This window comes from Polyodon spathula, chromosome 13 (genome assembly GCF_017654505.1).
Source record: "Polyodon spathula isolate WHYD16114869_AA chromosome 13, ASM1765450v1, whole genome shotgun sequence".
Lineage (NCBI taxonomy): Eukaryota > Metazoa > Chordata > Actinopteri > Acipenseriformes > Polyodontidae > Polyodon > Polyodon spathula.
The window spans coordinates 4,143,143-4,164,572 of NC_054546.1; the positions used below are offsets into that span (position 1 = coordinate 4,143,143).

A 21,430-nucleotide genomic window follows, 5' to 3' on the forward strand; every position below is an offset into this window, starting at 1 on the left:
CAGCTCCTGAATGCCTCAAAGCATTCCACTTGGAAACTCTGACAGACACACAATATGCCCAGGTGTCCTGGTCAGGCTCCCATGAGACTAATTTTCTCAATCCCACCAAACATGTTTAGTTTGCATTCACGATTGACAGTTTAGCTGGAGGCTGAGAGAAGAAGACAGCCTTTTCATAATAATAGCAGACAGTTATTGATCACCAGCCTTGGTCATTCACTAGATATTTTTCTAATTGGTCTGATGCCCTGGACTCTGGCAGTATAAGTAATTTAATGGGAACAGGACTGAGTTTGTGCTGAAATTGAAATTCTTGTACCAACTCCTTATAGTGGGAGGAATTGATTAGCTCCCAATGGGAAGTCCTTGACTGTACAAATCACTCACTGTTCCATCTAAGTTGTTTCAAGATCGGATGCACACTGGCAGTAATCAAATAACAGCAGATTACCTGGAAAATATAAAACTGACTGTAAACTTTGATGGAGATTTATTAGAACACCATTTCAGTGTGGTTACTGTTTCAGTGCCCCTCAAATTTAGTTTTACATAAAAAAAAACTTTAATTAAAATCTGACCAATTTGGTGAATTATCAAAAGGGGAACTAACCATGGAGCCTTATTATCAGCTGTCAAGATCTTCAATGTCTTGTATTTATATTCAAGCAGTAATTATTCATTTTTTAGCATTAAATTACACCTTAGTTCTGCGCATAGTCATAATACAGCAATTTCCTAATGACCGCCTTATTTATCTGGAGATGGGCCTTTTAGATAGAACTAGAATTGGATTACATGCTTGTGATTTGTCCTGGGAGCAGTTTTTTTCTCTTTCACTTACTGCAGAGTCAAAGTCTCTCTTCATCAAACCAAACCATAGATCAAATAATCCATAGCAGCCCTTTTTTGTTATTTCTCTATAACATGCTCTACTGAACTGGATAATACAACTACCGTACGTGACCCAGTTTCTATTCTTTGACGTGATTATATTATATACTGTACCTTATGCATACTGAAGTTTTGTAAGTGGAGGTGCACTGCAAAATCAGTGACCTACAGATTGGTCCTCAGCTCTCCACACAGGGGAGAACTAGCTGTATTTATTATTTACCGATCCCCTTCAATAGCCTATAACCCCCTTTGACATGCCTTTCCCTGTCTGTTTCACTCTAGTAAAGACTGAATAGTGCTTGATTAAAGACACTGAGCACATCCCTGTTGTCCAGCCTGCAACATAAAGCAATGGCTAACAGCATCTCAGGTATGCTGTACAGCTTTGCCCAAGGACTACAAAACTCCAATAACACATTATGACATGTTTCACTGGTTGGCACATATGCTGTGTGTGCTTTGAATCAGTGATACTCAGTTAGAAGTATTTATGGTCCACCTAGGAATTACATAAGGAATTAGATAAGAAGATGTAGACAGACAATTGTTAATTCAGGATTTGTCCTGAATTATTCAATGGAATTTAAATGATCGATTAAGGCTTACACATTACAACCCAATGTATTCCGTACGTGGAGAATGACCACAAAATGATAGTTGCTTCCAGGCAAACTCTGTTGTACATGCTAAATTCAGCTCTTCGGAATTTAAAAATGCTTCTATTTTTTCAGGGCATAACCTTATGATTTTGAACCTAAGGCTGTTTTTTAAGCTCATGCCTTATTTCGGTTATATCAGCAGTCTTGTAAATGAGAGTTAACTCACAAATGTCAGTGGATTAAAAGAATAACAGAAAATCTTGATTTTTCTGAATGACAGAAGGATTTGACAATCAGTAAAAATGACTCACTCACAAAACGCTGCAGTAGGGTAATGTAACTAATGGTGTAATACATTTCCTGTATGCTACGGGCTGCATGGATTTTACAGCAAGCTTACTCCTGACTGAGCTCAAATATTTGAATTGAAAACACTGATATTTTATTGCAGAGATTCAGAAATATTTAGAGGTACAAACATTATAGATATAGGGTGTTTGTAATTTGTTTTTTAAATCTCATAAGCAGACACTGTTTTCACTGTTTGGAATTCCTGTCTATAGTAACTTCTAGCAGGCTGTGTGCAGGCTAACCATAATTAATTCGACAGAAATGCATAACTCTCATTCCAGCAGTCTGGGAAGTGAAATCCCTATTCATGTATTTTTGCACTTAAAAAAAAATTACATTAATTAAAGCTGAGCTGAAATTCAAGGATGGGAGTAAAACCTACTCCTGCAATTTATTTATTTATTTATTAGTTGGTGCCCATGTCCCGTTCTTTTCTAATATTTTGCTTACCGTACTTCAGTTTGTGATCTGCCGGGACCAGCTGGAGTCTTTCAATCTCCTCCTTTTGTTTCACCACCATATTGCAGGCTGTCTCCCTGAGACAAATGAGGGGTGGGGGCAGTTCATCCTGCTCTTTAAGGTTTTGGGGCTACCTGTCTCCCTGAACATGCAAGTCCAGTTGCACATGTATTAAAACTATGTCATGTGTCATGTTCAATCAATTAACAATAAGAAAATCCATTATACTTTAAATACAGAGAAATGCATAATACAGTAAAAAACAATGCATAATACATTAAATAGTGAAAAATGCATGATACATGAAATAGTAGCAACAGCACAGCAGCTAATAGCAGACAACAGGCTAAAAGAACATGGAAAGCAAGAGAGAACAGGTGGGTCTTGAGAGTTGATTTAAAGCAAGCGACGGTGGGAGCATCACACACCAAAGCTGGGAGAGAATTCCAAAGAGTTGGAACCATGAAGAGTGGTGCACTTTTGCTTGGGGATGACAAGCAGGCCAGAGTCAGAGGACCTCACCTTGCTGGCAGGGACATAGCAGATTAGCAGGTTGAGGCGGTACTCAGGATCTGTGCAGCTTGGCAAAACTGGGGGGAATGTGATCACGTTTTTTACATCTGGTAAGGATTCTGGCAGCGGCATTCTGAACCAGCTGCAGTTGGTTTATGATGCTTGCCGACCACCAGGGCAGCTATATTTAGATTCTTAAGTTGAGTTTTGGATCCTACTAGAAGGAGTTCCGATTTGCTAGAGCTCAGCTGAAGAAAAGGCCTTGATGTCTTGAATGCAAGCCACGAGCCGGACCATGGCATAAGGGCTTTCAGGGTTGAGTTTTAAGTAGAGCTGGGTATCGTCAGCATAGGAGTTAAACTTGAGACTGTGTTGGTGGATGAGGTGACCCAAGGGAAGCTATTGAAGAGAAGCAGCCCAAGAACAGATCCTTGGGGGACACCACAACACTACAACACTACTGCATCCAGCATAGAAAACAGACTGCATGCGTCTGGATAGGTAAAAGGACATTCAGGAGAGACAGGTTCCAGAGATCCCAGCACACTTCTGAAGGCGGTCAAGAAGAATGCCATGATCTAATGGTGTCAAAAGCGGCTGTAGTTCAAGGATTACAAGCACAGAGGGAGCACCAGCATCAGCATTAAGCAGGAGATCATTCACAATCCGGAAAAGAACAGTTTCACTACTGTGATGTTGAGTAAAGTTACTGAAGACAGCACTGCCCTGGAGTGTTGACCATGTTACTGAATGCATATACTTAACAATTAACTTGCCTTGAAAATGCTAGCTTAATGGCTTATCATTTTTCAGAATCTTTTTTTTTTTTCTTCTGGTTGACATCCTAGGGTAGTATAAAATTAAACAAACTTAAACATGTAAAGCTATAGTAAACTAAAGTCTCAATTTAATTTTAAAATGAGTTCAGTCAGTTTATTAATTGATAGCACTAGCTCACCCTGCTGAACAACAGAGGCAGCTTTACTGCAACACAGCTTTATTTAGTCCGTGGTTATTGCATACAAAGCATGTTATTGCACACAAAGTTGTGCTGAAGCTGCTGGTACTTTTAGCAATGACCTGACCTAGAAAATAAAACTTACTGTTCCTGGCTGCACTCAATATAAACCCTGAATACCTTCTCCTTCGCCAGGCAAATCCCAGGAGTGCCGTTCTGTGACAACAATTGATATGGGTTCTAACTGTAGTGTAATAATGTAGGGATGAGAATGCTTTAAAAAGTAACAGTCTCTACGACCTTGGCAAAACTATAATCCATTACAATGACAGCTACAGTTAAGGGAAAATTGGGGGGAATATGAGGAATATTTAAATGAGTTTGGAATTTATTTAAGACAGGTAAATTGGAATTGACAGTGGTCTTTAAGAAATATCGAATACATTTGTAAACTAAACTAAACTTAAATATTAGCTTTGCCATGAGAAAACAACCACATTTAAAATTAAATAAACACTTTTTAAATGGGCAGAGCTGAACGGAGCAGAAAGAAAGCCGTTGCTGAATCTCTGAAATGAACTTCCCCTCGGCCCCATTATTTTCTTTCCACTCTAATGAGAATCGTGCAGCGAATAGCACTCTACTGCAATGGGTTTCAGCCTGTGGTACGCACAGCACCACTGGTGCACACCGGCAGTGTTACAGAGACATTATAAATGATGGTGAGGGGTATTCGTTGTGAACTTTCAAAGTTACTGATGATGATCTGTGCTGTTGATTGTGGTGAACTCTTGTCAAATAATTGTTAGTGATAATCCAGGTTGTAATGCGGCAGGTCTCTGTTTTACAACAGCTGTTTAAAATTGTTACTGGTACACGGGTGGTCCCAGCAGGAGGCACTGGTCCCTGAGATGAAAATGTTGAAAATCACTGCTCTATTGTATATCAGAAAAGCACATTGTTTTGGGATTTCGCATAGAAAAAAAGTATGTCATTATCATTTTGAAAGGGAAACATAGACTTCATGCTTGTCTGACAAGACAGGTTGGGTGTTTAATGTAGAGGAATATATTCAAAATAGCAGTTGTCGTCAAATAGATGCTATCAAGCCAGCTATGTGTCTTGTACATATTTACCAGCATCCTATAATATCTGTCATCTCAGACTTGGAGTGCAGGTAAACAGAGATAGATGCATCCTTAAATTGTGATTCACTGACATTATGCCAGAGCTGGATGGTTGAGAGAAGAGCAGGCTGACCTTGATAGTCACAGGCCGAGTTTAACTCCGAGTTGTGATTAGCACAATTTATTCACAAAGGAAAGCAAACCCATTGAAGTTACCAAACCAAAAATAAACAACTAAGACATTTAATTTCTGGGGCTTTCTAGTAATTATAAATCGTTTAGTATTTGTTTGAGGCAACTTTGCTGTATCAAACCCCAAGTCACCCCTGGTGTGCCATGCAGTGGCCTAAAACCAAGTTCCAAGCCAAAGTGGCTTCGAGTTCCCTCAGCTTAAGCCTTACAAACTTGTAGTTAGTCTCTCTAATATACAATAATATAGATGAAGGTAGAGAAGTTATGGGTGTACAAACCTGCATTTAAAGGCTATGTGTAGATTCATCATTTGACTTGCAATAGCTTTGATTTGTTGTATCTGCTTACGTTGTACAGCAGATCAGTGGTCCTCAAAGCTGTGCCTGTCGGTTCCCTTGACAGCAGCTGACACAATCTGGAACACTGCAGTACTGATCTAGCAGTAGAGGAACGAAAGCCATTACAATCTATGACTCTGGGCTCTCCATCTCTGCTTTTATTCCATTTGATAAATGTGTTGTTTTTTAACATAGTTTATATATTTTGGAATAAGTGCAGTAGTTTGTTTAATGTAGAGAAAAAGAGAAATGATTATTCCCTGGACCTTCTGACAAATACACAGATGCCCCATTGGCCAGAAAACTGTGAGGACCACAGACTGTTGTGCATTAGAGGGTTATCGTTAATAATCGTTATCTGAGTTAATAATCCCCATGGGCTGTTAAACAATTGCTTGTCATCTGTATCTGCTGGTATTGTTAAATAAAGATCACCAATACAAAGATTCAATAATAATCCCCTGTGATAAGAAGCAGCTGAAAATGGGGTATGTTCTCACTATTGCAGTAGTAAATAAATTGTGTATTCATCACAAAGCTTCTTATTGTGAGAGGTTGCAATTAATTGTTGAAATTAAGAGTAAGCTCATTGGTTTTTGTGCTCAGTGAGACAGAAAAAAAAAACAAATCTCAATTGAGTCTCTCCTCACTGGTTGTGGTTTACACAAATCTCACTGAAGCATTATTCTGTAGAACAGCAGGAGGTTTTCAGTGAGAAGAAGTTAATGGAGGGTTTATCTCAGATAGCGGTATTTACATTTCAAAGACCAGACTGTGTAAATAATCCTCTTTTACATGTTCGAAATGACTGCGAGCGCTTCCCATTCGCAGATATACAGAACTGTTACTTCAGCAGCAGCTAGCATGGTATCCACTGAATAGCTGAGATAAATAAATACCTACAGTAATTATTTTGGTATTTTGTTTACTGAGCACATTAATTTAAAGAAACAGCCATATGTCAATAATATAGTAATGTATACAAACATATACTGGCATGTGAATACCTTGTATGTGCTCAGAATCTGCATCTGCAGTGAATTCCCTACACAGCTTGTTAAAATAATGAAGTATATGGAATCATAATACTAATGCTGCAGGTTCAGTTTTTATTAGGATTTTTACCAATCCAAATTAATTACACTTTTATTTTTTGGTAACATTCAAACCCCAGGGGTAGAAGTCAAGTAAATAGGACAGCTCATTATTCCATGGTGGTCCGTTGGCTTTTGCTCTATCACTTTGTAGCTCTCTGTGCTCTTAGTGTGCTTATAGTTGTCACGTCAAAGGTGTGGACTGTGCAAATTCATATGCTAATACCTTTGCAGGGCAATTTGATTGTATTTAAATTCATGCTGGTAGCATTTTATAGCTAGCTATATTCAAAGTAGTCCAATAACATGCATTTATGCAATTAAATTTCTGCTCTGGTTGTGTATTCATTTCCAGAAACCATATCGTGTTTGTGTGTGTTTTTTTTGTTTTGTTTTTTTTACTTGAGATTTAAGTTATTACTAGTAAGGGGGTGATTTGAAGTAAAATAAATAAGAATGATAATCAAATGGGTTGTTTAAAAAAGTGCAAGACATTTTTAAGACTTTAAAAGCAAATTAATTGGTTTTGTCTTAGAGTGGTTATCCCTCAGCCAGTCTCACTGTCTCCTTTGCTTTCAATGGGAAATGTTTTACTGACAAATTAATCAGTAAAATGATGATCCTTGATGACTGTAATGATAGTAACAATACATGCTATATATATATATACACACACACACACACACACACACACACACACACACATATATATATATATATATATATGCTCAGACTTGTACTATGTTCATAAAGCTAATATAGTAACCATTACATTCAGTTTAATAAATGCATATTAATGCTAAAGCTTTATAAATGTATTGCTTTAAAACTGGTACGTTCAATAAATTAGCAGAAGGGAGATGTTGGACCTTTTGTACAATGGTTAAAGGCATACATCTACATTTTCTTACTTGTGTGTTTTATAATATTCCCAATTGTCTTTTCTGCTTATTTACCAGAAACTAGCATCCTCTTTCAACCACAGCCTTGCTTTAAGGCACTGATATCCCCTTAAGACATGCTCATTTTACCCACCAATATCCTTTGTTCTTGTTTTTAGGTCTGCATTGTGCAGAAGAGAGACACTGAGAAGATGTACGCTATGAAGTATATGAACAAACAGCAGTGCATCGAGAGAGACGAGGTCCGGAATGTCTTTAGAGAGCTGGAGATCCTACAGGAAATTGAACATGTATTTTTAGTAAATCTCTGGTGACTATCCTGTGTTTTTAAACTTTGTTGTATTGCCTGCTGTGAAAGAAGTTAGATGACCAAGGTGATAGAAACAATGCACACTTGGACAACACAAACCCTCAAAACTTTACAATAACATTATATTCAGATTCAGTGTGTTCATTTAATATTATCAGCTCCTGTACCATCTATTTAAAATGAATCAAAATCAACCACCGAAGCTTTGAGCTAGCTTGCAGTATTTTTAGTGGTTCAGCCCTTTTCAAACAAAAATAAATACATAAATGACTTTCTCACATAGTCCACTATAAATGGATATCATTACTGTTTGGTGGTTGTATGGAACTTCTATTATCTTTAGTGAATAGAGAGCACATCCATCCCATTTTACCAATAATGAACAATGAATGCTAAGTTTTAAAACACTGCTGTAGTCCATTACAGTGTTGTTCTTCTCATTCATTTCCAGCCATTCTGCACCTGAAACTCTTACACAAAAATAGATGCCTAGCACCCCCATTTTCTAACAACAGTATTATTACCTGAAGTGTGTGGCTTGGTAATGCTCTTCTTTATAGTCAACTGCCCAAGTGGGTCATTACCCGCTTCATTGAGTTGTGCTGCTAAATTCAGTTTGGCTCCCTCTGCTCTGGGAGTCTGTAGGGCAGAGTGTATACTGTGCCATTATATGCAGCTGATGCAGTGATGGGTGGTATGCAAACTTTGCTGCAAGTGCTCCAAAAATCTGCAGAGGGCTTCATTTTCAGGTCAGATGCTGTTCTCACCCTACAGCACCTTGATTCCATAGTGACTAGAGAGTGTGGCGACAATGTTTAAATTATACAAATAAATTTGTTGCATATTATTATTATTATTATTTTTATTAGCTGGATTATACAATATCTTTTGAACTGCTTACGTAGTTTTTTAGGAGCAAAGATACCATCCATATACTGTATCTACTTTACCTGCAGAAACATTTCTGAAATGAATATGAGAGCTTGTGAAATGTCCCTTTTAAAGAAGCCATTCTACAGTATGCCTTTTGAATTTGCCAACCAAAGTCCTTGGTTTTTTAAGCCAGTAGCCTTCACAGCATTGTTAACAAATTCTGTTTGTCTTTTCAAATGCAAAACTGCATTTGCAGAGAGATATGACAAATTAAGACTCTCAAAATGCGTTTTTCACTCTATGCTAGGTTAAAAACATGCCAGCTATTACTTAGGATGGGCTGACCCAATTGAATAATGAAATGCATCCCCAGTGTATTTATATGATAGATCATACTGTATGCACAGTGCTATTTATATGACAATGGTAAACACCACAGAATTGCATGTTAGCACTATTCACAGAGGAACTCTGGTGTTGCATTCTAAGTTTCAAAACTCGAAATATATATTATATATAATATATTATATATATATATATATATATATATATATATATATATATATATATATGTGTGTGTGTGTGTATATATATATATATATATATATATATATATATATATATATATATATATATATATATAAACACTCTGTATGCAGCAAACACACTGACGTTTTCGTGATTAGATTCAGTGTGTGAACTGATTTCATTTCATTAATAATGTATTTGACTTAGTGTTATGAATCATCCAGCATTCTAAGTTGCAACATTCATAAATAATAAAGCCCTTGTCTTCTAATGGGGGCTTTTATAGCTATCCTTTCCTACATATTCAGTGTTGTCAGACAAGTTGAACATTACTTCAAGAACTGTTCAGATTATGATCCTGGGCTTGTTACCGGACCAAGCTTGAAAGGTATATGTGGAAATGAAATGTTCTGTTGAACTAAGTATTTGTGACATTTTAGTGGAAATGGAGAGGGGAAAGAGGATTACATTTAGGGTGCATTGAGGCGTTACTCAGGGCTGTGAATCTCTATGCATGGTGATGTATCTGTGAATCTCTGTGCATGGTGATGTATCTGTGAATCTCTATGCATGGTGATGTATCTGTGTGATTTAAAGGGCATTGGGGAAACAACTGGCCTTTTCTCTTTCGTACTTTCATTACTTGAGCACCCATCCTTGTCATTGTAGTGTTACCATTTGCATCTACAAACACCTATTTGTGCAGTGTATTAAACTGGAGTAGTTACAGGAGGTGTTTAAGAACAGGGCATGGAGCATGTCTGAATTGTGCTATCAGAAACCAAAACATAGCAAGTGAGAAAGAAATGTTTTTACTCCCTACTCCTTGCTTACCTTTTTTTAGAGAAATTAATGAATTCAGTCCTAGGGAAACTTGCCTTACATAGTATAATGTACTGTATACGTTGACATCTCCCTGAATCCTTGATTAATTTAATTTTGAATATCTGGGATGTGCCATTTATTATTCTGTTCATTCTAGACCAAAACCTTGTGCAAGATCCTCCGCCAGTGAGCTAGATGCTTCTAGAAAGCACTTAAAGAAATGTACTATAATACTTTTTTCCTTGTGATTGAGGTGCATTGTTTTAAAAAATGCTCCCTTAAAATGATCTTTTCCATACTTGTACCTTTCTTTTACTAAGAACTCACACTGGAATACGCAGAAACAGGAGAGTGTACAAGGACCAGCTCCTGCATGATGACAGTACAATAAAAAGCCCATGGAGCATCTGGTATTCAACCAAGCCAGACCATTTAAAGGATTACAGAGTGGTTATAGACATTAGCCAATGTTAACCTCATCCTGCTTTAGCAGTAGGTGGCAGGATATAGTTTAAACCAAATGAGATTATAACCTTCCTGTAGGTAATTAGGTCCACATCCTTGTTGGTAATGGTGGATATGGAATTGTGGCTATTAAATAATAAAATAAGAATAGTGATAAGTGTTGTTCCAAATAACATACAATTGCATCAACAGCTTATTCCTATCAAAAACCACAAAAAAAAGGGGGCTGGGGGTTCTTTTGACTTGAGTTAATGCTTTGAAGAACTTCAAGTACAGTTTTATCATCAGATCTTAATACTGTATAATTTTCAGGGCATATATTTTAGCCAGTTGCAACTCTGCTACTGTATCAATATTACAGTCAGCATACCGGAAAGCATACTGTACAGAGTCTCCCTCTATACAGTATGTACGGTACAGTGTATGTACAGTATGCACAATACAGTATGTACAGTATGTATGGTACAGTGTATGTACAGTATGCACGGTACAGTGTATGTACCGTATGCACGGTACAGTATATACAGCATGCACGGTACAGTGTATGTACAGTATGCACGGTACAGTGTATATACAGTATGCATGGTACAGTGCTCTCTTTTTAGGTCATGTTGCATGGGGCTCTGTGGCGGAGATGGCTGCAAGGGTGACGTCAGACCAGGGAAATGAAACAGAACACAGGTACTACAGGGCGAAACTGCCACAGCAGATTATTCAGTAAATTATAAAACAAAACATTTTAAACAAAATACACAAAATAAATGTGCACATTGGCCAAAACAAAATAAACACTAACAAATGATATTATACAAAAAACGAGTGCCTTGGTTCTCTTACAAAAACGAGTGCCTTGGTTCTCTTACAAAAACGAGTGCCTTGGTTCTCTTACAAAAACGAGTGCCTTGGTTCTCTTACAGAAACGAGTGCCTTGGTTCTCTTACTGGTAGCATTTACTCTCGCTCTCAACTCTATACACTCCTCCTCTAATGAGCCTGGAATGGGTCTTTTATTCTGTGACTGGAGCCTTAATTACCCATTAAACAATTACCTTATTAAGGCTCCAACCACATTCCCATTAGCTTATCTGGATGGGGATTCAACCTCATCCACGCCAACTACATTTTACAAGAACGGCTTTTCACCGGTCTCAAATAATAAATACTAATGTCGAACGGCCTTCATCCACCCACACACAAACACAATATAATAATAATAATAATAATAATAATAATAATAATACAAACAGATACACAATACACACAAGGGGTGGGCATGATTAATTTATGTGTAAAAATCATAACGCAAGTGGCTTCACGTGTAATCTTCCTGTCTATTTCTCTACAGCTTGACTCAGTGTTTCACATACTGAGCGATATACCAGCATGTCTGTCAGAATGTGTCTCCTCTTCCCTCTTGCAGAATTTGTGAGAGTGAAGTGGTCATTTCAGCTCTTTTCTCTACCTAATTAGAAGCTAGTTCCCTCCATTGACAGACAAACCACCACCAATACAAGGTTATACACAAACTTTTGGTTTTACTTACTGTACATAAGGTTATATACAGTCTATTGGTTTTATATACTGTATACAAGGTTATACACAGTCTTTTGTGTTTGGACAGACTCGTGTCTACAGCATAAATATTTTTTTCTGTGAGCTGCTGACAGATACTGAATCTTCACTGTAGCTTCGCTATAGCTAATAATATATTCTAATCAGTACACCATTTGGCAGGTTTTATGTTGAGTAGTCAATATACAGTAGCTTGTGCTACAGTTACAGTAATGGTATAAGGCTACTGTATAGCAACAAAAGTGCAAAAAACAACATAGTAACCATGAGGGTTCTGGAACCAGAGCACACTCCCTCTAGAAATGGGAACACATAATGAAAGAAAAGAATGCGTTGTATCTACACAAACTCCACACACCTGTTTTTTGGTCTGATACAAATCTAGTTATAAATAGAACTACAGTATTTTCTTCCATACACAGACCCTGGTATTAAAAAAATTCAAACTTCCATCTAAGTCTACCCTGAGATGGTTCTAATTTGTATTCCACTGCTGTTGGCTCCCACATTTGAAGCATTACAAACCCAGAAAACTGTCACCACTCCATGATTATGTTTTGCACAGTGAGCAGGCTGGAGAATACATACTTTAATCCCCCCTCCCTTTGTAACAATGCAGATGAAAAACCGTGGGGAGATTTCCACGTTTCAGTTCTACATATAGTCTGTGAATCTGTGCTTGGGGCAAAATTGAGGGTTGTAATGTTGTGACTGTAGGTCTGGGGTGAGTATTTCTAGTAATGTAGTCATTGACATATTTCTTATCTCCTTGTAGGTACTCATTCCAGGATGAGGAAGACATGTTCATAGTGGTTGATTTGCTCTTAGGCGGTGACCTGCGCTATCATTTACAGCAAAACATCCAATTTACAGAAGAAGCAGTCAAGCTGTACATCTGTGAAATGACCCTGGCTTTAGACTATTTACAGAGTCAGCACATAATCCACAGGTAGCATAATGGTGTTTATTATTTACCCAAGATTAGCTAACCATGGTTTTACAGTACTGGCTACCTTAGGAATGCCAGTCTTCTCTTTTACATCATACATTACGTGAAACATCTAGTTGATGGGCACGTGTGGAGTTCATTTTTAGTGGCATGCATGCTGCCTAAGTTTTGCGTTACAGTCCAAGACACCCACACAAGTCTATATCTTTTGAGGTTTTGGTATTGAATAAACTAGAGTTAGATTTTAACAATTAATACAGCAGTATTTTGATGGACAGAGCAGTGATCAGGTAAATAGGTTTAGGGAAGTTGTACAGCATGTGGTTGTGATCTGTCCCATTCAGTGGTTATCTAAAGTATGTTCTGTACCATCAGTACTGACTGTTTTTTGTATGTGTCTTCAGTAACAATGGTTCTGCAGCATACTTGCTTTGCTGAGCCCTGCGTGAAGCTTTTTTAACTTCCTGCTGAGAGGACAATGACTCATGACCATGATCCCTGCTAGTGTGAGATATTGGGGTCTGTTTTAATGATCTAAACAGTGACAGATATTAATACCTTTGCTCTTTATATGAATACATCTGATATTTCATCCTGACTGATTTATTGATCCATTTATTACCATTACATCCATAAAGTAAAAAAGAAAAATAAATCGGATTTGTGCACTGCCACTGTTTAGTTGACCATTGCAATACACCTCAATACCTCTGCAAGAAGAAAAAAAAAAGTCATGCAGTGAATGAATTACACCTGTGTTCTACATCAATCCACCAGCCCTAATTACTGCAAAACTTGACACATTTGAATCTGTTAGACTGCTGGTTTTAGTACCTAGACCTTCTTCGTTCCCTATAGACCTTCATTATTTATTAAAATAGATGAAAGTATAATAAACACCCAGTGTACGTAGAGTATAGTCCTTCCTTTTTTCTTTGTTTGTTACATCAGTACATGCCCTCTATTGCAATAATCCAATATCCTAGAAGATCAGCAGGAAGCCTCCAGGTCAGTGTTTTCTGTTCCATATTATAGTTGTTGACAAGCAGATAGCATGCAATGATTTGGTTGCACCAACTTAGATAAAGTGTAACCTAGCAACACTCTGTCATACAGCTTGTGAGGAAACGTAATGCAGAACCAAGCATTCTGAATACATACGTCGACTTTGCTTCTAGGGTTTGAAAAAAATCTATATATATATATATATATATATATATATATATATATATATATATATATATATATATATATATATATATATATATCATACTCCTGCTTTATAAAAATTATATGGTGCTTATTTGCTTGAACAGTATGAATTATTGCATTTTTGTGAAATGTGAAAAAAAACCCTAAAACATTTTGACACTAACAAGCCTAGTCGTGACAACAGAGACAAATTTCCTTTAACAGAGATTGGCATGTACTGTATACACTTTCAAAAACACTGCTTTTTTATCTTGTGATAATTAAAAAAAAATTCTAATCAGGTACTCAATTAAGTCCTCAACTGGTCTGTTCATAACTCAAAGCTGTTTTCTTTTAATTATATTTGGTTCTTGTGTTTTTTCTTTAGGGATCTGAAACCAGACAATATCCTTCTGGATGAACAAGGTGAGACTGTACTCTCTCTCTCTCTCTCTCTCTCTCTCTCTCTCTCTCTCTCTCTCTCTCTCTCTCTCTCTCTCTCTCTCTCTCTCTCTCTATATATATATATATATATATATATATATATATATATATATATATATATATAGTATACAATGTTTGTCAGGAACGCTGTCCTATTTTCTCAGGACACATTTCTTTCCCAAAATGTTTTAGGCAATCCAGGTCATTTTGAAAGAATCAGCTCAGGTCTGTAGACTCATGAGCCAGAAATAAACGGTCCAAGGTGACACACTGGACGTCAATGAGTAGAGAAAATATCCAGCTACCTTTACTTTTCTCTATCAATGTTTCCCTGCAAATGACAGATTCAGTTTAATGGCTGATGCGTGACTTGCAACAAATTTCAGCACTACTTGCTCCTAGCAAGTGTAGCCAGCTGTCATTCCCCATATTACAACCTGCCTTTAGGCAATCATTGCTTTTCTCAATTGTCAAAACAGTTTGCCAAAAAAAGAAATATGTTTTCCTTCTTTCTAATATATTATAAGGGATCCAAATCTGCAGTAAGCCCCAGTAGAACTGTTTACATATGGGATTGACAAAAGAAGAAAAATACTTATTGCTTTTGAACGGAGAGGAGTTATTTTAGTCTTTACTAAATGAAGGTGACATGGCTTTAACAGATCTTCAGTTGGAGGGTGTGATGTCTGCAGACAGGAGTACATGTTCTTCTAGATTTCTAAGACCCCACAGCTGTGTGTACACACTGCCTCGCCGAACAGCACAGTATTGCAGCATTTTTTGCTTAATAAAAATAAATTGATGCCTTTTGAGAGATCAGTGATGAAGCCAGACAGACAACACTCAATAAACTAACATGCTCTTCAAGGTACAGTATAAATTAAAGAATTAATATGGTATGATTCAGTACATTGTTTGCAAACATCTGTTTATCAATTCTGTCTGTGCAAAATGTGCACCATCACTGTACAGTGCATAGATTGAGAAAAAAACAAAATGCTAGAAACTATTGTTTATGATACATGTTTATAATTTTAATCACATATCAATGGCTAAAATAACGTGCCTTGAGACCTCATCACCAGACACTGTAATTGTGTATTCTTTAAGAACATTTTTTAGTTTTTGTAGAGGTATTTGTAAATAGTTGGCTGATGATTTAGTAATTCTTTGTCATTAAAAATGGTTGTGGTTTCACATAATGCAAAAGGCTTTTCTTTTTTTAGGCCATGCACACCTCACTGACTTCAACATAGCAACAATAATAAAAGATGGTGAAAGAGCAACTGCTTTAGCTGGAACAAAACCATATATGGGTAAGACACAAATCCAGTTAATTAGCCTGCCTTTTTATAGACATCAAAATAAATGGGTTTTAGCTACAGAGCTTTGGTTGCAAATCATTGTCTAGCTTTTTCCTTTCTGCCTGACAGCATATGCCTCAACATCATAGCTCAAGTGACATTTATTCCTGGCAGCACCTGTCTGCTGTCCAGCAAGTTACAGGAATTCTTGATTGGTGGCTTTTTTTATAACCTCGGGTTGTTTCTCAGTTGGTATTTCAGGATGTTTTAGTTATAAATGTGTAAACCTTAGTAACCTACTTGGTACTACCCCAAGCTAAAAGCACTATAGAAACCTGAGGAAATGGAACTCTGGTTATCCCCCTTTATAGTTATGCTGCTTTATAACTGGCTCCAAGGTATTAAGGCCAACCTTAACCTTATAAAGGCGTGGGGGCACTTTGTTTCCTTGAATGAAAACCTTGCAGTTAGAATTACCAGAAGTATAGACTTGTTTGGAAAATTCATATAGCTGGAAACTTCCCTTGATAATTTCCATTGTATCTGGTTTTATAGTTCACTGTTCTTAGGCAGTTAGATTCTTTAAATCTACTTAGCATGTTTACTTCTATATGAGACGATTTGTTAAAATCAAGTTAATATGAAAATAGCTGTTTCTATTTATTGTGTCTGTCTGTGGTTGTTTATAAAAACACCAATCTCACATTTATACATCTGGCTGCAGTGCTGCTTTGAAAACTAAAATTTAGGCTGAATAAGACATCCTTTTTGGGAGTTTCTCAAGTGGCTTGAGAACCTTTGTATTCCACTTTCCCATTCACAAAGGGATTTCATTACTGGATTTTTATGTATTCTTAAGTTTATTAATAGATTTTTTTTCCACTTGGAAGAAAAAAAGAAAATGGTTCTAATGACTTGTTGGAGTAAAAGTCTTTGTAAATGTTTTTTTTAAGCACCTGAAATATTCCACTCCTTTGTGAACGGGGGCACTGGATATGCTTTCCAAGTGGACTGGTGGTCTCTTGGAGTCACCGCTTATGAAGTTCTTCGGGGATGGGTAATGTATCTTACAGCTGAAAGTAGATGCACTTTGATACCAAGGGTTGGTAGGCAGAACTGACTAAAACTATTGACTTGTTTGTGTAATCTCTCCCTCCCAGAGACCCTATGATATCCATTCCAATAGCACAGTGGAGTCTCTGCTGCAGTTATTCAGCACAGTGAGTGTGCAATATGCGTCCGTTTGGTCTAAAGACATGGTGGCACTGCTGAGGAAGGTAATTATTATCAGTTACTAGCAGTAATAATACTACTAGTATAATTAAAGCTTGTGGGTTTACTAGGCACATTTAAGAGATTTTATGGTTGACATTGAGGCAAGAGAGTCAACAGATCACCGTTTCACCATTTTCTTTTTTTTTTTTTTTTGCACAGGCACATGGTCAAATAACATGGCCTACCAGCAGGCAATTTAAAAATATTTCATTCATCATAAAAAGGAAGAGAAGGATACACAATTGCATTCCCATGATCATTTGGTGTGTTGTTTGTTTCTGTCATTCTGTTTATTCTGTTATGACCTAGTATACCTCAGGCACAGCAACATCACATGTTTTGTAACCTCCACTGTTCACTCACAAATAGAGCACTGTTACCTGCATTGCCTCACAATGCTGCCCGTTCAGAATTAAAAAAAATGTAGTTATCATTATCATTGCACTGTTACTAAAATGTTATGAAAAAATGCCATACTAAATCTAAGTGCCCCACATTACTTACAGTTAGGTATGTATTTGTTTCCTTGTTTCTATTAACATTTATGTTTGTATCCATTGTTTATCACCCAAGATTGATCCCATTCAGTGTCCTTACCTCATCGCCGAGTGGAACTATAAAGCTGGCTGACTAGCACCCTCTCATGGTTTAATAATCTCAGATGACCTAAAGTCTAGTTGAACAATAAAGCAATCCTGTATGTGTTTGTAATTAGAATTGAAGTAGACACATTATTGGAAGATGCTTTTGCTTTTATAAGTTGAGCCCTTGAATACAATAAGTACAGTAATGAAAATATATTAACACATGTATACACCAGTAGTATGTTCATAATCATGGTGAATCAGTTCACCACTGTCAGTATTTATACTCCTTGATATTTAGAATACTTTACAACACTGGTATATTGAGACTGGAACAATACAAACACATGTGTCCCTAGCCAACAGTCAAAACAAGACACATCTCATGTCAAGCGTATAATGAAAAAGCCCTCAAATCGGATTACACTGTACTTTAATTCTATTACTGCTTTTGTATGAGAAGTGCATGAGAAATCAAATGTTCATTAAGAAGCTTCTGCCTTTGTGTTTTTCAGTTACTTACTGTGAACCCTGAGCACCGCTTCTCCTGCCTCACGGATATGCAGAGCTCTCCGCTCCTGTCAGACGTGAACTGGGATGCTGTGTATGAAAAGAAGGAGGAAGCTGGCTTTGTACCAAATGTAAGAATGTAAACAATGCAGATACATACACTATCCTGGCTCCAACAAGTATAAGGACTGAGAAATAAACACCTTTATTGATCCTTTTAGTCAACTCTTTTCCTTTTAGAGAAAGTGGTAATACACAATGGCACACATAGAGACTCAGTGGAAGCCAAGATCTTTTTTAAGATGTTACATGTCTTCACAATATCCACAGCAGAAACCCAAATATTGTATGTGTTAAAGTGTTGTTATGAGAAGATAAAGTAGCTAAAGTGATATAAGATTGTTAAGTATGGTGAAGTAATTTTTTTATTGATGGGGTTTTAGGTTTCAGTCTTCAAAAGCCTTTTGTTCAGTTTTGCTCTGCTGTTTTCACAGAAAGGCCGGCTTCATTGTGATCCTACCTTTGAACTTGAAGAGATGATCCTGGAGTCCAGACCCCTTCATAAGAAAAAAAAGAGGCTAGCGAAGAACAAGTCAAGGGAAAACAGCAAGGACAGCTCCCAGTCAGTGAGTCAGACGTGTCTTATATCAAAACTACATGAAACACTCAACAATGCTTCACGCAGAAATCACATTTTCAACTTCTTTCAACTGCTAAATTATGAATTTGTTTCTTGTAAAATACCCATTGGCTTTAATTGTGAATAATGTACTTGTGCTTGTTTTTAATATGTGTTGATTGCACATTATTTAGGTAGGTGGTCTAAATAGGGTATAAATGCCTGCATGTTTGTAGAAGTGGAACATTGCAAGTAAGAATGAGTTTATCAGCACCACCTACTGAAACTTTTCCTGATCATAATCTGATGATTTTAAAATGAGAACTTCATCATACACTAATACAGCTGTGAGTGGTTTTTGGAGGAGTGTGTAAAACATTTAAAGTAATAAACAAATGAGTTGTGCAGCTGACTTAAAGCACTTGTACTAAGACAGACACATTATGAAATCCTTGTCCTTTTTTTAAAGGAAAACGATTATCTTCAGGAGTGTCTAGAGGTTGTACAACAAGAATTTATGATCTTCAATAGAGAAAAGTAAGTATTGACAAATAAATAACTGTCTGCAGATGTCAGATCACCAGACTACAACATAAAAAATTTAATGAGACCTACTGAATCTTACATTGAAAACACGTGTAGCACACAACCAGTTTATTACCCCTTACAGTGAAAAATATAATTGGGATACCATTTATTTACCAATGCATTTCTTAAATAAACCATTGGCAGACCACAGCATTCATCATAATGCAATAGCAAACTGGTACTGCATGGTACTGCAATTTCCGCATGCTTGCATTCTAGGACAACATAAATGGCTGTGCTCCTAACAAAAGTCAATTTTGTGGTCTTTCTCTTTGCAATTCCCCCAAAACAGGTTGAAAAGGGGACAGGAAGAGTCGAGTCAGTCGGAATGCCAGCCGGAAGCTGAGGGAGCTGCTGCAGATGACAGGGAGGCTGAGAGCTCCACTCTGAACATGTGCAGCTCTGTGTGTTCATCCTCAAGCTAGAACCAGAGTCACCTGCCTTTACCCAGGCTGCACGCTAGAATAATGTCCTTGCCAATACAATTCTCAGCCTTTCTTTTTGCAGCTGTTATTAGAATTAACCATGACTGCCTTTAAATCTAACTTTGTAGCAACAACAAAAAAGTAGTCTTCGAACAATTACATTTGTGAGGTCAAAAGAGCAACAGCTGTCTATGCAGCATCAAGCATGGTGGTGAAACGGGCTTGCCAAGACACACAGGGCGTAGCCAACCTGAAACATGTTAATAAGAGCTCCAGGGTTCATGAGAGACACTGTAGAAGACCTCTCTGTGTTCTTTGATTATTACCCACTTGTTTAGGTCAGCATGGTTTAGAACAAGGGCAGGGGAATTGTACATCCCAGAAGCCACTGGCGTGTTGCTCTTGTGTGTCAGTAATCCATAAGAACATAAGGAATTCTAGAACGAGAAAAAAGCCATTTGGCCCACTTATGCTCACTTGCTTAATGCAAGTGTGGTCCATTAACACTCAGGAGAGGAAAAACAAAACCCCCCTAACCATTTAGTTAGTAGGGGAAATGAAACCTCTTGGAGTCCGTGGCTAGATGGACCGCCCTTCCTCCAAACGGCTAGCTAAAGGTCTTATTATGGTCACAGAGAGGGTTATACAGTATTGTTCATGACAGCATCCATAGGCTCTGCTTCAACAACTGTGTCTGGGAGCCTTTTCCGGTGGTTCAGCACCTGTCTGTGAAAAAGCTCCTTCTCCCCTCAGTTCTGAATATGCCCTTCTTCAGCTTCCACCTGTGGCCTCTGGTTCTGTTCTCTGTGACCTGTGTCGACAGTTACTTTGTTAAACCCCTTGACAATTTGAAATACCTCTATTAAGTTGCCTCTGGCTCTCCTTATTTCTAGGCTGTACAGATTTAGCTCCTTCAGTCTATCTTCATATGACATACCCTTCAGTCCTGGAATTAATCATGTTGCTCTCCTATGTACTCTCTCCAATGCCTCAATGTCTTTCTTATGATATGGGGACCAGAACTGGACACAATATTCTAGGTGTGGTCGTACCAGTGCATTGTATCATTTTAATATAAATGTGTGTGCATGGTCCCCTCTACTCGAGTTCGCTGTTTTACAGCCAGGCCATTTACAAATCAGTGCCATTGAAGTACCCATTTGAGATGACTGTTGAAAAAAAAATTCTCTTAATGAACTGGTTCAGAAAAAAAAAGAAAAAAAAGAAAAAAGAAAACATAAAATATATCCCTTTTAAATTGTTGGTCCCTATTGCCAAAACTTTGAGGACAATTTAAAGGAATGCATCAGTAATGACTGTTTTTAAAATATTTTGCATTAATATTAATCAAGCCTGACATTCATGAAAGTCATTTTAGTCTGTTTTAGATCATTTTTCAAAGAAAATCTTTAATCTACTGGTCCTTAAAAAAATAGTCCTTAAAGTTCTGTGACTAGGGCCTTTTAAACAAATATTGTGTAACATTGATATTTTAAAAAAAAGTGGTGTTTGGTTTGCTTTTTATATAAAATAAATTCCATT

The 21,430-nt window shown here is 37.2% G+C and overlaps 1 protein-coding gene across 1 annotated transcript in view; it reads left to right on the forward strand.

The window, feature by feature from the left end:
* Nucleotides 1–20,690, forward strand: part of LOC121325444 (serine/threonine-protein kinase 32C-like) — a 45,934-nt gene extending 25,244 nt beyond the window's left edge. Inside the window, exons 3-12 of the mRNA XM_041267919.1 lie at nt 7,586–7,737; nt 12,775–12,948; nt 14,528–14,565; nt 15,810–15,899; nt 16,841–16,944; nt 17,048–17,164; nt 18,262–18,387; nt 18,751–18,882; nt 19,345–19,412; nt 19,756–20,690. Of these exons, the coding sequence (XP_041123853.1) occupies nt 7,586–7,737; nt 12,775–12,948; nt 14,528–14,565; nt 15,810–15,899; nt 16,841–16,944; nt 17,048–17,164; nt 18,262–18,387; nt 18,751–18,882; nt 19,345–19,412; nt 19,756–19,888 (1,134 nt within the window). The 3' untranslated portion in view covers nt 19,889–20,690. The remainder of the gene's footprint in view (nt 1–7,585; nt 7,738–12,774; nt 12,949–14,527; nt 14,566–15,809; nt 15,900–16,840; nt 16,945–17,047; nt 17,165–18,261; nt 18,388–18,750; nt 18,883–19,344; nt 19,413–19,755) is intronic.
* The last annotated feature ends 740 nt before the right edge of the window (nt 20,691–21,430 follow it).